The sequence below is a fragment of the Hypanus sabinus genome, chromosome 9, assembly GCF_030144855.1.
Source record: "Hypanus sabinus isolate sHypSab1 chromosome 9, sHypSab1.hap1, whole genome shotgun sequence".
NCBI lineage: Eukaryota > Metazoa > Chordata > Chondrichthyes > Myliobatiformes > Dasyatidae > Hypanus > Hypanus sabinus.
The window spans coordinates 96,685,764-96,703,058 of record NC_082714.1 but is presented as its reverse complement, the minus strand read 5'-3'; the positions used below and the strand labels follow the sequence as shown (position 1 = coordinate 96,703,058).

Here is a 17,295-nt window from a genome sequence, read left to right as displayed (position 1 = left end):
AATGTGGGGAGTTGGTCATGCAGGTTTGTGTGTGTATAAGATGGGCAGACAGTAATTATAGGAGGAAAGGAAAAAGGGGATAATGGGTGGGATTGGGGAGGGATGCTATAGGAGGAGTTGATGGTGCAGGAGCAGGTGAGGGTGGTGGGGAGGGGTGCTGAGTGGGTAGGAGGTTCTGAGGGTGTTTGGAGGGTTGCTGGGTAGGGGTAGGTGCTGAGGGTTATGGTGGGTTTGAGGGGAGGGATGCTGGATGGTTGAAGGAAGGAGGTGCTGGGTGGGTGTAGGAAGAGTTGAGGGTGTTGGGGTGGTGTGGATGGGAAGGGATGCTAGGTGGTTGTAGGAGGAATTGGGGTGGGGAGGGTTGCTAGGCAGGGGTAGGAGGTGCTGTGGGTGCTAGTTGAGTTTTGGGGGAGGAGTGCTGGATGTGTGTAGGAGGTGCTGAGGGTGTTAGGGGAAGGGTGCTGAGTGGGTGTAGGAGGAGGGTGTTGGGTGGGTTTGGGGGAGGGGTGCTGAGTTGTAGGAGGAGTTGAGGGTGTTAGTGGGTTTGGGGGAGGGGTGCTGAGTGGGTGTAGTTGAGGGTTTTGGGTGGGTTTAGGGGAAGGGTGCTGAGTGGGTGTAGGAGGAGTTGAGGGTGTTGGGCTGTGGGGGGTAGGAGGAGCTGGATGTGTGTAGGAGGAGCTGAGGGTGTTGGGCTGTGGGGGGTAGGAGGAGCTGGATGTGTGTAGGAGGAGTTGAGGGTGTTGGGCTGTGGGGGGGTAGGAGGAGCTGGATGTGTGTAGGAGTTGAGGGTGTTGGGCTGTGGGGGGTAGGAGGAGCTGGATGTGTGTAGGAGGAGTTGAGGGTGTTGGGCTGTGAGGGTAGGAGGAGCTGGATGTGTGTAGGAGGAGTTGAGGGTGTTGGGCTGTGGGGAGTAGGAGGAGCTGGATGTGTGTAGGAGGAGTTGAGGGTGTTGGGCTGTAGGGGGTAGGAGGAGCTGGACGGATCAGCAAGAAAAAGAAACAAAATGGATGATGGGTGCAGGTTATGTGGAATTGGGGAGTTCAGTGTTGGTGTTGTCATTCTGTAGAATACAGGGTGCTGTTCCTCTCGTTTGTGTTTTGCCTGCCCTGGCAGTGGAAGGTGTGAGGTGGGGAGGGACAGGGTGCATGAGAACAGACAGGTCAGTGAGGGAGTGGGGAAGGGAGTTAAAGTGGTTGCAGATGTCTTTAGCACAGAGAGCAGGCTTGGCCAAACGTCCAGTGGAGAGCAGTGATGCAGTGGCATAGGGATACAGCAGCTTATTTCTACCAAATACATCAACCCTGGAATATACCTTTCCCATTCAAAACCTGCTGGCACTAAACTCTTCATTCTATTTGTAACAGGCCTTCCTCTGATTCTCCTTTGGTAACTGCACTGCAGTTAGTGTGACCTGACTTCTAATGCTGTCCATGTGGAGTTTACGTGTTCTTCTTGTGACTGGGTGGGCTTCTAGCAGTGGGGTGCTCCAGTTTCTTTCACATCCCAGTGAGGTGCTGCCTCCAGTGTAGGCACGAGTTGGTTAGAGAGAGAAGGTTTTGGGACGTAGATGAGGGGGTAGGGATTCACAAGGATCTGGAGGTGCTGCATCTGAAGTTACACTGGATGAAGCGGTCTCTTCATGGATGAAACAAACTCAACAACAGTAATTACAAATGCCCAACACATCACCAGCACCAGCCTTCATGCCATCAAGGACATGTATATTGGAAAAGGTCCATTTAACATCATGGATTCCCACTTACATTACTCATAGACTGTTTGTCCCACTCCCATCAGGGAGGAGGCTACATACCATCCATTCCAGGACCACCAGACTCAGAAACAATTGCTTTCCCCAAGGCTGATCAACACCTCCTCCCACTAACCCACCCCTCCACATCCCAATCCACCACTACTTTATCATTTCCTGAAAGTCTCCGTATGTAGACACTCCTGTGCCTAGAGTCACTATGGACATACAATCAGTATAACTGTCTTATGTATTTATATTCATTGTAGTAGTAGTAGTAGTAGTGTGGTTTTTTTGGGCTGTATCGCATCTGGAGTAACAATTATTTCATTCTCCTTTACACTTGTGTACTGGAAATGACAATAAACCATCTTGAATCTCGACGTTTCAGTTCAAGATGTTGGATCAGGGCTGAGAAGAGGGATGGCCAAGACAGGCAATGGTGAGATGGGAGCCCACAGTGATTGGTGGACTTTGGACGGGTGAGAGCTGAAAGGCGTGTTTGCCATTTAGGGAGGGGAGGGAGAGTTAGCTGGTGGATGGTGGCGGACAAATACAGAGAAGCAAAAGGAGTTGGGGGGAGTGAAGGTTGGAGGGAGATGAGCAGATCCTCCATCTGAACCTCTTTGGTTTTCTTTGCTCAAGGGGAAGTTTAATGGGTTAGATTGCTGAAGATCTGAAATCTTGATGATCAGAATGAGTTGCCAAATCCTTACAATGCCAGTTTGTAGCTGTTCGTGACTCTGTAGCAAAATATTCCTTGCAAATAAACTAGAAAACTAGTTTCCCAGGCCTACACACTGGGGAAGTTCATCCCACTCACCTGCCCATTCTCTCACCCTCAATCCCAGACCTACACACTAGGGAAATTTATCCCACTCAGCTGCACATCGCTGGAATGTGGGAGGGAACTGGAACACCCTGAGGGAAACCCAGACAGTCGCAAAAAGAGCATGCAGACTCCACACGGGCAGTGCGATGGCTGCGATTGAACCCTTGTTGCTGGCGTTGTGAGGAAGCAGCTCCACTAGTAGCTTCACTGTTCCACCTGAAAGTTCACTGTAAATTTATTATTGAAAGGCATAGATGTCACCATATACAAACCTTCAATTCATTTTCTTGCAGGCATTCACAGTAAATACAAAGAAAGACAATAGAATCAATGAAAGACCGCATCCAACAACATGGACAAACAACCATTGTGCAAGAGATAATTGTGCAAATTTAAAAAGAGAAAACAATTATAATGATAATAAATAAATAAACAATATTATTGAGAATGTGAGATAGAGTCATTGAAAGTGACTCCATAAATTGTGGGAACAGTTCAGTGTTGGGGTGAGTGAAGTTATCACTTCTGGCTCAAGGGGCTGGTGGTTGAAGAGTAATAACTGTTCTTGAGCCTGTTACTGTGGACCCTGAAGCTCCTGTACCACCTCCTGATGGTAGCAGTGAAGAGGGGATGTCCTGGGCGCTGGAGCTCCATGATGATGAACGCTGCTTTCCACGTAGATGTGCTCAGATGGTGGAAAGGGCTTAGTAAAGCTCGGTAACAATAAATTTAAGAGCAGTGCGGAAGCCAGAACTCACATCAGGAACAGGTTAATTATGCAACATGTGGTTAGGATTTGCAAAGCACTTCCTGATGGGGCAGAAGTCGACTTAACAGAGATTTTCCAAAAGGGAGATGGAACCTCCAATAAAAAGTTGAAAGGATGTCGGACATGAGTACAAAGTTAGGATTTCAGAAGATCTAGAATCAGGCTGATTGGGCCTTTAATGCTGTACCTGTTTTGCCTCATGATCGAGTTCAGGGTTCTTGTCGTATACTCTTTTATAGCAGCAGCACCTCACAGACATAAATGAATACAAACTTAAATTAACATGTACAGTCGAAGTTTCGGGCTGAGATCCTTCAGTAAGATCTTTTTTTAATCCAGTCCTGCTGAAAGGTCTTGGCCCAAAACGTTGATTGTACTCTTTTCCATAGATGCTGCTTAGCTTGCTGAGTTCTTCCAGCAATTGTGTGTAGTGCTTGGATCTCCAGCATCTGCGGATGTTTTGTTTTTAAATTAACGTGTAACTGGAACAATAAAGTAAAATAATGTTATTGCAGCGTGAGAGAGAGGAAAAGGTATTCAGTCTGAGGTTGTGTCCAGCTGTTTCAGACCCCTTTGTGAACAAGTAATGTGACAGTGGGGAAGGAGCAGTTGTTGAACCATGAGCTGTGAGTCTTCAGGCTCTTGTACCTCCTGCCTGATGGAATGGCTTGTTTCTGATCGATGGATGTCACCTTTCTGAGACGTCACCTCTTCTGGATGTTCCTCAATAGTGGGAGGAGTTATACCTGTGAGGGAACTGGCTGAAGAGGTGGGCGGTGATGAAGTTGAGGATAGCTCTTGGGATGTAACCATATTGAACTGTCTCCGTGGGGAGTTGTACCCAGGCTGCTGGCCCTTGGGGTATAACTACTTTGGGCTGTCCCTATGGGGGAGCTGAACCTGGTGGGGTGTGACCCTATTACACTGTCCCAGTGGGGGAGCTGAACATGATAGGGTGTAATCTCATTACACTGTCCCGGTGGGGGAGCTGAACGTGATAGGGTGTAATCCCATTACACTGTCCCTGTGGGGGAGCTGAACCTGGTGGGGTGTAATCCCTTTACACTGTCCCTGTGGGGGAGCTGAAACTGGAGGGGTGTAATCCTATTACACTGTCCCTGTGGGGGGAGCTGAATGTGGTGGGATGTAATCCTGTTACACTGTCCCTGTGGGGGAGCTGAACGTGGTGGGGTGTAATCCTATTACACTGTCCCTGTGGGGGAGCTGAAACTGGTGGGGTGTAATTCCATTACACTGTCCCTGTGGGAGAGCTGAAACTGGTGGGGTGTAATCCTATTACTCTGTCCCTGTGGGGGGAGCTGAATGTGGTGGGATGTAATCCTGTTACACTGTCCCTGTGGGGGAGCTGAACGTGGTGGGGTGAAATCCTATTACACTGTCTGGATGGGGGACTGAACCTGGGCTGCTGCTCCTTGGGGTGTAATCATATTGCACTGTTCCCTTGCCCACAGATCGAAGAGGAGATTAAGGGCTGTCTGGACTTCCTGCAGACTGTTTACCAGGTCTTTGGCTTCAGCTTCCGCCTCTACCTCTCAACACGGCCGGAGAAATTCCTGGGAGACGTTGCCGTCTGGGACCAGGCGGAGAAGGTATGGGAAGGGAATGTCTCCGTGCCTGGATCTGTTAGGGCAAGGTGATAGAGATGAAGTGCTGGCTTTAGTTTTCTGTCAGAAAACATTTTTTCTAGCCCTCTCTCACTGGGATTTCAATGAATGAAATACTTTTACAGAAGTGTACTCGCTCTTATAAATGATATGCACAGACACTTCATCCACCAGTAAGGTAAACAAAGACCATCTGTGCTGTTGGCCTTGTGATAAAGTTAAAGCACAGGTGAATTCAGCAGTTCTTTCTGGGGCCGTGGCTGTGGGAATTTCTATGGCTACTCCTGAGGAGAGGAACTAAAGACTTGCTCAAAGGTGGCCCTTCTGATGATGCGGCACTCCCTTGCATTTCACCCCTGAAATGACCTTGCTCCTGCAGAACTGGCCCTGATTGTGTCTTCTGGAGTGGTGTTTGTCGAATCCAATAAGACCATAAGACATAGGAGCAGAAATAGGCCATTTGACCCCTTGAGCCTACTCCACCATTCAGTCATGGGTTGATTCAAATCTTCCATTCATCCTCACTCCCTTGCCTTCTCCCTATATCCTGGCTAATCAAGAACCTATCTATCTCTGCCTTAAACACATCCAATGACTTGTCCTCCACAGCCACATGGCAACAAATTCCACAGATTTACCAGCCTCTGACTGAAATAATATCTTTGCATCTCTGTTCTAAATGGACATCCTTCAATCCTGAAGTTGTGCCCTCTTGTCCTAGACTCCCCTACCATGGGAAATAACCTTGCCATGCCTAATCTGTTCAGACATTTTAACGTTTGGAATGTTTCTATAAGATCCCCCCTCATTCTCTTGAACTCCAGGGAACATAGCCCAAGAGCTGCCAGGATTTCCTCATGCGGCTTTCATTCCTGGAATCATTTTCATGAATCTTCTCTGGACCCTCTCCAATGTCAGTATATCCTTTCTAAAATAACGAGCGCAAAACTGCACACAATACTCCCAAGTGTGGTCTCACGAGTGCCTTATAGAGCCTCAACATTACATATCTGCTCTTATATTCTTAACTTGTAGAAATGAATACCAACATTGCTTTCACCTTCTTCACCACCGACTCAGGAGGTTAACCTTTAGGGTGTCCTGCACAAGGACTCTCAAATCCCTTTGCATCTCTGCATTTTGAATTCACTCCCCTTTTAAATAATAGTCTGCCCATTTATTTCTTCCACCAAAGTACATGACCATACACTTTTCAACATTGTATTTCATTTGCCACTTCTTTGCCCATTCCCCTAAACTATCTTAAGTCTCTCTATTTCCTCAACACTACCCACTCCTCCACCTACCTTTATATAATCGGCAAACTTAGCCACAAATCCATTAATCCCATAGTCCAAATCATTGACATATATTGTAAAAAGCAATGGTCCCAACACCAACCCCTGTGAAACTCCACTGGTAACGGCAGCCAGCCAGAATAGGCTCCCTTTATTCCCACTTTCTGTTTTCTGCCGATCAGCCAGTGCTTCACCCGTGCTAGTAACTTCCCTGTAATTCCATGGGCTCTTATCTTGCTAAGCATCCTCATGGGCAGCACTTCGTCAAAGGCCTGAAAATCTAAGTACATCACATCTACTGCATCTCCTTTGCCTACCCTCCTTGTAATTTCCTCAAAAACTTGCAGTAGGTTTGTCTTGTCAATAATGACCAGACACCTGTGCAAGAGAGTTTTTAATGTGTAAAATGCCATTGCACTGGGGCCACTTTCTCGACTTCAGAAGCTCGGGTTCAGTGATGTAGTCTTCACAAACTGGGGAGTTCCTTGGTTGCAGACCTTGACTACTTCTGTGCCTTGTCATGCTCTTTGCTCACCATGAAGCATTGCAGAGCCACCTTCCTGGCCATTGGATCTCACTGTAAATCTCATCTGACCAGTACGCCAGAGCTGACTTTTCTGCATGCTAGGATGGGCACTTCCCAATCTCACTGGGGTATGAGGTGGGCTGCTGCCCTCACCTGGTTTCGCCCACGTGTTGAAGCGGTGTACTGGGATGTGGTTGCTGGCACATGCAAATATCTACCTGGAAGCACAGGTGAGAGCTGAGTGAGGGAGCTGCCCCAGTAAACATGAACCAACCCAGTTCAGAGGCAAGCAGCGCAGTCCAACTTGTTGCAGCTTGCACCCAGACCAGGGTTGGAATCAGTCAGAGAGTCATAGAACACTGCAGCACAGAAACAGGCCCTTTGGCCCATCTAGTTTGTGCCGAACCTTTAATATTCCTGGTCCCTTTGGCCTGTACCTGGACCATAGCCCTCCAAACCTCTCCCATCCATGCTTCTCTTAATCATTGAAATTGTGCTTGCATGCACCACTTGTCAGCTCATTCCATACTCTCACCCACCCTTTGAGTGATGAAGTACCCCCTTATGTTCCCTTTAAACTGTTGTCCTTGCCTTTTATTCTGGCAGGAACATTCAAACGCTCTACTCTCAAAATTTCACTTTTGCAAGGCCTCCCACTTACCATGTGCACCTTTGCTAGAAAACAACCTGTTCCATTCCACATTTGCTAGGTCCTTTCTGATCTATCAAAATTGGCCTTTCTCCAATTTAGAATCTCAGCCCAAGGATCAGATCTATCCTTTTCCATAATTACCTCGAAACTAATAGCACTGTGATCGCTAAAGTGTTCCCCTATACAAACTTTTGTCACCTGCCCTGTCTCTTTCCCTAATAAGAGATCTAGTATCATTCTCTTTTTAGTTGTGATTCCTATGTACTGATTAAGAAAATGTTCCTGAACACACTTAACAATCTTTTTCCAATTCAGCCGTTGTATAGTATGGGAATCCCAGTCAATATGTGGAAAGTTAAAATCACCTACCATCACAACCTTGTGTTTCTTGCAACCGTCTGCAATCTGTCTGCAAATTTGTTCCTCCAAATACTGTGGACTGTTGGGTGGTATATAACGTTATCACATTAATGTTATCATACCTTTCTTATTTCTCAGTTCTACCCATAAAGCCTCACTGGACAAGCTCTCTGGTCTGTCCTGACTGAGCTCTGTTGTGACGTTTTCCCTGAATATTAATGCCACCCCTCACTATTCAATACTTCCTGCTCTATTAAGTCTAAAACAAGGAACCACGGTATATTGAGTTCCAGTCCTGCCTCTCCTGCAACCAAGTCTCACTAATGGCTGCAATATAATTCTATGTGCTGATCCATGCCCTAAGCCATCCACTTTCCTACAATTTGCATTGAAATATACACAGCTCAGAACTTTAGTCCCACTGTGCTCGACCTTTTGAATCCTGACTTATTATGTGGAGTGAGCAACATCTTTCCACAGCCACCCCACTATTTGTTCTTGTGCTCTGGTTTTCAACTCCAGTTTAAACCCACCCTCTTCTCCCTCCTCCACCCCCCAATGCAGCACTAGCAAAGCTTCCTGTTAGGATATTAGTTCCCATTCTACTTAGGTGCAAACCATCTCTTCTGCCCCTAAGGAGAGCCTGAAAATCCAAAAATCTGAAATTCTTCCTCCTGCACTAACTCATTAGCCATGTGTTGAACTGGATGATCTTCCTCCTTCTGGCCTCACTACTACATGGCACATGGAACATTTCTGAGATCACAACCCTAGAGGTTCTGCCCTTTAACTTTGCACCTAACTTCCTAAATTTACTTTGCAAGACCTCATTACCCTTTCTACCTGTCATGGGTACCATCTTGGACCACAACCTTTGGCTGCTCACCCTCCCACTTAAGGATGTTGTAGACTTTATCTGAGATGTCCCAGTCCTTGGCTTCTGGGAGATAACAAACCATCCAGAAATCTTGTTCTTGTTTGCAGAACCTCCTTTCTGCTTCCCAAATCAGCGAATCATCTATCACTACAGCTCGCCTCTTCTTCCCCACCCCCACCCCTTCCCTTCTGAGCGACAGAGCCAGACTCTGTGCCAGAGACCTGACCGCAGCGGCTTTCCCCCAACGATATCCAAAGCAGTATACCTGTTGTTGAGAGGGGTGCTTTGCACTGGCTGCCTATCCCTTTTCCCCCTCCTGATAGTCAATCAGTTACTCAAGTGAAGTGCTCTGCCTCCCTTTATGTCTGTCAACCCCTCAGCCTCTCGAATGATCTGGAGTACATCCAGTTCCATCACCAGCTCCTTATCACGATCTGTTAGAAGCTGTAGCTAGATACACTTCTTGCAGGTACAGTCATCAGGGACACTGGAAGTCTCCCTACATTCCTGCATGCTGCAAGAGTAGCATACCAGTGTCGTATCTGGCACCCCCACTGCTTTAAATGTGCAATAAGCAATCACAAAAGAATAACTAATGAAAAATAACTGTATATTGCCTACAGCCTCTGAGTCCTCAATGAGCCAAAGCCTCAACTCCCCACTCCAACAATAACCACTCCCACAATGGCTGCTCCACTTAAACCTAATTTCTTTTTATTGGTCCTTACCCAATGCCTAATTATGTGCAATCCAATGTTTCCTCGGAACTGTGGTGCGGAATATGTGCCAAATGCTTCCACTTGCTTCTTTTAAACTCTCCCTCCCTCCAAGCAGTCTGATGTCTCTTTGAGACTGTTTCACAAAAAACTGTGAATCGCTGAGGCAGGGATAAATTTTGGGATGGGCAGGGGTCAGAGTTAGTCTAGCAATTGGCTAGAGTCGGAATTAGGCTGGGGATGGAGCAATGAGCCCGATGTAAGGCCTTTAATGCTCAGTAGCACCCATCCATTGTTTGGTGGAGTTGTGGAATATAATGGGGGCCTGGGCTGTAAGAGGGGTCTGATCAGAACCCATTCCACCCCCACCCCTATGCTGGTGGTGTGCTGCTTTCTCAGCTTGTCCCATGGAAGGTTAGTGCTGATTGAAACTCTACACAACAGGACAGGCTTCCTTTATTGGGGTTGGGGATAGGGGGATATTGGGGTTTGCTAGCTCAAAGTTCAAAGTAAATTCCTTATCAAGATCCACATATGTCATCATATACTACCTTGAGATTCATTTTACTGCAGGCATTTATGTGAAAAAAAACAATTGAATTTATGAAGAGGCATTTGATAAGGTACCCCATACAAGGCTTATTGAGAAAGTAAGGAGGCATGGGATCCAAGGGGATATTGCTTTGTGGATCCAGAATTGGCTTGCCCACAGAAGGCAAAGAGTGGTTGTAGCTGGGTAATATTCTGCTTGGAGGTCGGTGACCAGTGGTGTGCCTCATTGATCTGTTCTGGGAACCCTTCATAATTTTTATAAATGACCTGGATGAGGAAGTGGAGGGATGGGTTAGTAAATTTGCTGATAACACTAAGTGGATAGTGTGGAGGGTTGTCAGAGGTTACAGCGGGACATCAATAGGATGCAGATCTGGGCTGAGAAGTGGTAGATGGACTTCAACCCAAATAAGTATGAAGTGGTTCATTTTTGTAGGTAAAATTTGAAGACAGGATATAATATTAATGTTAAGACTCTTGGCAGTGTGGAGGATGAGCTGCTGCACAGTTTGACAGTGTTGTGAAGAAGGCATATGGTGTGTTGGCATTCATCAATCATGGGATCAAGTTCAAGAGCCATGAGGTAATGTTACAGCTATATAAGACCTTGGTCAAACCCCACTTGGAGTATTGTGTTCAATTCTGGTCACCTCACTACAGGAAGGTTGTGGAAGCTATAGAAAGGGTGCAGAGGAGATTTACAAGGATGTTTCCTGGATTGGGGAGCATGCCTTATGAGAATAGGTTGAGTGAACTCAGCCCTTTCTCCTTGCAGCGACAGAGGATGAGAGGTGACCTGATAGAGGTGTATAATAAGATGATGAGAGGCATTGATCGTGTGGATAGTCAGAGGCTTTTTCCCAGGGCTGAAATGGCTAACACGAGAGGGCACCATTTTAAGGTGCTTGCAAGTAGGTACAGAGGAGCTGTCAAGGGTAAGTTTTTTATGCAGAGAGTGGTGAGTGCGTGGAATGGGCTGCCAGCGACGCTGGTAGAGGCAGATACGATAGGGTCTTTTAAGAGTCTCCTGGGTAGGCACATGGAGCTTGGTAAAATAGAGGGTTATGGATAACTCTAGGTAATTTCTAAATAAGTACATGTTTGGCACAGCATTGTGGGCCAAAGGGTCTGTATTGTGCTGTAGGTTGTCTATGTTTCTTTTCTTTTTTTTTCAATTCTTTTATTGATTTTCATATATACATATAAAAAAAACATAACATAATAATGAGTAAATTATGAATACAATAGACTTGAAATCACGTTGGTAATAAGATAACAATATCCTATTAAACATCAGCAGAAAAAAAATACCTTAATCAATCAAGTCCATATGATTATATATGAAAAAAAACAAAAATAACCATTAAAAGAAAAAAAAATTTGAAAATATGTGAAAAAAGTATATATTAAGAAAAATAAAACACTAAACTAAACTAACATGGGCAATAATAATAGTTTACAAGTATATGATAGTGTCAACAAACTCCAGAACTCCATACCTGAACATGAATAAGCAGAAAGAAGGTCTGGAAAAGGCCAAATTAATTCATATGAAAATGTCGAATAAACGGTCTCCAAGTTTCTTCAAATTTAATTGATGAGTCAAAAATAGTGCTTCTAATTTTTTCCAGGCTCAGATAAGAAATAGTTTGAGAAAGCCACTGAAACGTGGTAGGAGGATTTACTTCTTTCCAATTTTGTAATATAGACCTTCTGGCCATTAATGTTACAAAAGCAATCATTCGTCTGATTGAAGGGGAAAACTGATTACCATCTTCATTTGGTATGCCAAAAATTGCAGTAATAAAATGAGGTTGTAAATCTATATTCCAAATTGAGGAAATAGTAGTAAATATGTCCTTCCAGTAATTATGTAAAGTGGGACATGACCAAAACATATGGGTCAATGAGGCCACTTCTGAATGACATCTGTCACATTGAGGGTTAATATGAGAATAGAATCGAGCAAGTTTATCTTTAGACATATGAGCTCTATGTACAATTTTAAATTGTATTAAAGCATGTTTAGCACATATAGAAGAATTAACCATTTGCAAAATTTTTTTCCATTTATCTGTTGATATATTATATCGAAGTTCTTTTTCCCATTCTTGTTTAATTCTAACTGATATTTCTGGTTGTATCTTCATAATCATATTATAAATAAAAGCTACTAATCCCTTCTGACAAGGGTTTAAGGTAAAAATCAAATCTGTAAAGTCCACCAAAGTTGAATTAGGAAAAGATGGTAAAACTTTATGTAAGAAATTTCTAATTTGTAAATATCTGAAAAAATTAGATTTAGGTAATTCAAATTTGTTGGAAAGTTGGTCAAATGACATCAAGGTATCTTAAAAAAAGAGATCACGAAAACATTTTATACCTTTCTTTTTCCATATGTTAAAAGCTTGATCTGTCCAAGAGGGTTTGAAAAAGAAATTAAGTAAGATAGGGCTATCAAGAACAAAGTTTTTCAAAGTAAAAAACTTACGAAATTGAAACCAAATTCGTAATGTATGTTTAATAACAGGATTAGATATTTGTTTATTAAATATAACTAAATCAGCAGGAAGACAAGAACCAAGAACAGAGAATAGAGAATATCCCTTTACCTCATTACATTCCAAATTTACCCACTGTGGGCACAATGGTGAATCCAAATCTAGTTTCCAATACATTAAATTACGAATATTATTTGCCCAATAATAAAATCTAAAGTTAGGTAAAGCTAAACCACCATCTTTTTTAGATTTTTGTAATTGCATTTTACTTAACCTAGGGTTTTTATTTTGCCACACAAATGAGGAAATTTTTGAATCAATGTTATCAAAAAAAAGATTTAGAAATAAAAACTGGTAAGGCTTGAAATAAGTATAAAAATTTCGGTAAAATCATCATTTTAATAGCATTAATCCGACCAATTAATGATAAAAACAAAGGAGACCATCTTGTAGTAAGTTGATGAATTTGATGAAGCATAGGTAAAAAATTCAGTCTAAATAAATCTTTATATTTCTTGGTAATTTTTATACCTAAATAGGTAAGGTTATCAGTAACAACTTTAAATGGTATCCTATCACTCAATAAAGTTTGTGCATTTAAAGGATATAATTCACTCTTATCTAAATTTAGTTTATAACCAGAAAAAGTACCAAATTGAACCAACAAGGATAAAATAGCGGGAATAGACCTATCAGGGTCAGAAATATATAACAGCAAATCATCAGCATAAAGTGATAATTTGTATAACTTCTCATTACGGGTAATACCAAAAATATTAGGAGATTCACGAATAGCAATAGCTAAAGGTTCTAATGCAATATTAAATAATAAAGGACTTAAGGGACAGCCTTGTCTCGTACCACGAGATAATTGAAAAAAAGAGGATCTATAGTTATTTGTAAGAACAGAAGCAACAGGTTTATGATATATTAATTTAATCCATGATATAAAGTTAGGACTAAAATTAAAATTTCTCAATGTATTAAATAAATATATCCATTCAACTCTATCAAAAGCTTTTTCAGCATCTAATGAAATAACACATTCTGGGATTGTGGGTGGTGAAGTATGAATTATATTAATCAATTTTCTAACATTAAAAAAGGAATACCGATTCCTCATAAAACCAGTTTGATCTTCTGAAATAATCTGTGATAGTACTTTTTCTAATCTAATGGCTAAAATTTTTGTAAGAATCTTAGAATCTACATTTAATAGTGATATAGGGCGATAAGGTGTACATAAAGTAGGATCTTTATCTTTTTTAAGAATTAGAGAGATATTAGCTTCATAAAAAGATTGAGGTAATCTCTTCTTAGCAAACGCATCATTAAAAATTTCACATAACCAAGGAGAGAGCAAAGAAGAAAAAGTTTTAAAAAATTCTACTATATAACCATCAGGACCAGGAGCTTTCCCTGAATTCATTGATGAGATAGCCTCTCCTATTTCCACCATAGAGATAGGGGCATCTAACAGGCTATGGTCTTCATCAATCAGTTTAGGAATATTCAAATTGTTAAAAAAATTATCTATCATGGACTGGTCACCATCAAATTCTGATTGATATAGAGATTTATAAAAATCTTGAAAAGTATTATTAATTTCTTTATGATCAGTAGTTAAATTACCGTCTTGATGGCGAATTTTAATAATTTGTCGCTTAGTCGAAATAGCTTTTAATTGATTAGCTAACAGTTTGCCAGTTCGATCACTGTGAATATAGAATTGAGCCCTGGTCCTAATTAATTGATTTTCAATTGAAGAAGATAATAGTAAACTATGTTCCATTTGAAGCTCAACTCTCTTCTTATAAAGTTCTTTGGTAGGAGTCACGGAATAAATCTTATCAATTTCCTTGATTTTATCCACTAATAAAGCAATATCTAAATATCTTTGTTTTCTTTTACCAACAGAATATGAGATAATTTGTCCACGGATAAAAGCCTTAAAAGAGTCCCAAAGTATTCCTCTGTCGATTTCTTCAGTACAGTTTGTTGAGAAAAACAAGTCAATTTGCTGTTTTATATAGGTGATAAATTCTGGGTCTTGAAGCAAAGTAGCGTTAAGCCTCCAAGATCTGATATTATTGGAATAGTCCGAAATCTTAATAGATAACTTCAAAGGTGCATGATCCGAAATAGTAATAGAATCATATTTACAATCAATAACATCCGTTAATAACCGATGATCAATAAGAAAATAGTGTCTATGTTTGTATGAAAAGATCTACCTAAACAAAGACTGATATACAACCTGTACGGGTCCTGAAGTTCCTATACCTCCTCCCTGGCGACAGTGAGAAAGGAGATGGTCCTTGATGCTTTCTTGTCAAATGCTTCGTGTAAATTTGCTCAATAATGGGGAGGGCTTCCCCTGCATCCATCCCTTTCTGTACATTTCTTTTCCTGGGTGTTGTTTTTTTTTTGATACAACTAGTCAGGATACTCTCCACTGTTTATCTATAGAAGTTTGTTTAGAAATTACTTGCACCGGGCCGTTCTGTAGCTGATCAACCAATGCAATGGCCATCGCCCTGATACCCCCACTAATACTGAGCTGGTTCCCCCCCCACAGCAGCTGGAGAGGAGTCTACAAGACTTTGGCCTGCCCTGGGAACGGAACCCAGGAGATGGAGCCTTCTACGGCCCCAAGGTGAGTGCAGAGTCTTCCCAGTGTTGGCCCAACAGAGCTGTCAGTCAGGAGGGATGAATTATCAGGGAACAAAATAGACAAGGCTGAGCAGTGAACACAGAGCTGAGCCCAACTCTTGCAGCCCTCCCACCCTGAGCCTCCAGCTGTGGGAGATGGCAGAGCCATCGGTGTGAGGCCGGAGGGAGAACCCATTGGGGTGTAGAGCAGACTCACCTGAGCAGTGAACACAGAGTTGAGAGACGATTGTGGAATGAGTGTGCGAACATGTGCATCGGCCACTTCTTCGTGCTTACATTGTCAAGGCAGATCAGGCTATGAGTGCTAACCAGGGACATGAGATTCTGCAGATGCTGGAAATCCAGAGTCGCATGAACAAAATGTTTGAGGGACTCAGCAGGTCAGGCAGCATCTATGGAGGGGAATAAAGAATCCTGATGGATGGTCGGGGCAAAATGTTGACTGTTTATTCCCCTCCATGGATGCTGTCTGACCTACTGAGTTCCTCCAGCACTTTGTGCATGTTACTGAAGGGCTGAAGTGAATTGGTATAAAGCAGTACCGATGATGGGCTTGTGTGGTGGGTTGAAAGGGTCGATATGACCATACAGAAGCAAAAGCAGGTCCATGATGGGTCCTGTTAGTGCCATTTCCCTCCATCAAACAGGCCCATCAAACCTCCTTTCTCTGCCATTAACCCAGGGATAATTAACCTGCCAGCACACTGGGAGGGAACTGGTCAAGAGCCATGCCATCACAAGGAGAGTGTGCAGACTCCACAGGGGCAGGATTGAACCTGGGATCTGGGAGCTGTGGTGCAGTGGTTGAACTGTGGTTTTGTTCTATAACTTGTGCTCTTGCTGATGAACGAAGGTGTCCATCTCAGACCTTACCATTATGATTTTAGATTGATATCCAGATTAAGGATGCAATTGGTCGCAATCACCAGTGTGCTACTATCCAGCTGGACTTCCAGCTCCCAATGAGGTTTGACCTGAGCTACATCGGGTGAGTGTGTCCACTTGCAAGTCCAGGAAATGTGGCCGTCTACTTAACAGAACCGACAAAAAAAATACTACTCAAGAAATTATTTTTCAGCATTTTTCTCCCTCTCCCTGTAAATACATCACTCTTTTGGATTCAATCACTTACTCCCTCAGTACTGAGTTCGCTCCCGACCCCTCTCATTCTCATACTCAGATTAGATCGCACAGTTTTGATCACTGTATAACCCTAGGTTAGACAATACTGGGAGCACTGCACACGAGTTTTGTTTTGTATATCCTTTGGTTTGAATATACTGTGAGTACTTTGTGTGGTCTGTTATCAATGTCTCATCAGAACACTGTGTAATGTCCTATTCTCAATATTGCTCGGTTAGATCATATCCCCAGTTTACACCATGCTGGGAACACATTGTCAGCTCTGCTTTCTATATTCCATAGTTAGTCCACACTGGGAGCACCATGCATGGTTCTGGTCTCCGTATTGCGACGTTAGATCACACTGGAGGACTGCATGCTGTTCTAGTCCCTATCTGCCTTGGTTAGAGTACACTGTTAGTATCTACAGTGTCGGTATGCACATCCAGTGGTTTGACCAAACTGGGCACATATTCGCCCTGTTGGTCTCTGTATCCCTTGGTTAGACCACATCACAAGTAATGGGGTCACGGATTTCTGGGAAGATATTTGCCTGTCAATTGACATTTAATAAATGTAACAATCAGAAAGTGTTGTGAAATTTTCTGGTTTGTGGTAGCAATACATATAGATTGCTATAAGTCACAAAACTAATTAAATAATGCAAATGGCGGTTAATTTGGGAGCATGCTGGGTGTTACAGTGCTGATTGGATCAGTTTCACTTCTCTCAGGAACTGAGCAGGGCAATTGAATATGATTTTGTTGATTTCTATTGTTAACTTTTTCTGAACTTGCATGGGAGTTACATCCAGGAACTTGTGGGAGACCAAGTTCAGAGCCTTGATTTGAAAGCTTGCTCATCATTTACCCATTGTAGGAGAGATAGCAGCAATGCAGAGAGACCTGTGATGATTCACCGTGCTATCCTTGGGTCGGTGGAGCGGATGATCGCAATCCTGACAGAGAATTATGCGGGAAAGTGGTAAGTTACTCTGGTTGCGGATTGAATGGGCAAATTTTCAGTTAAGTTCAGTTTTTTG

General features: G+C 43.0%; 1 protein-coding gene across 4 annotated transcripts in view; it reads left to right on the top strand.

The window, feature by feature from the left end:
• The window catches only part of LOC132399666 (threonine--tRNA ligase 1, cytoplasmic-like), a 101,379-nt gene that overhangs the window by 43,825 nt on the left and 40,259 nt on the right, over positions 1–17,295 (top strand). For all 4 annotated transcript variants that reach the window (XM_059980308.1, XM_059980306.1, XM_059980307.1 and 1 more), the window contains 4 exons: positions 4,824–4,961; positions 15,037–15,114; positions 16,019–16,119; positions 17,133–17,237. In XM_059980308.1, the coding sequence (XP_059836291.1) occupies positions 4,824–4,961; positions 15,037–15,114; positions 16,019–16,119; positions 17,133–17,237 (422 nt within the window). The remainder of the gene's footprint in view (positions 1–4,823; positions 4,962–15,036; positions 15,115–16,018; positions 16,120–17,132; positions 17,238–17,295) is intronic.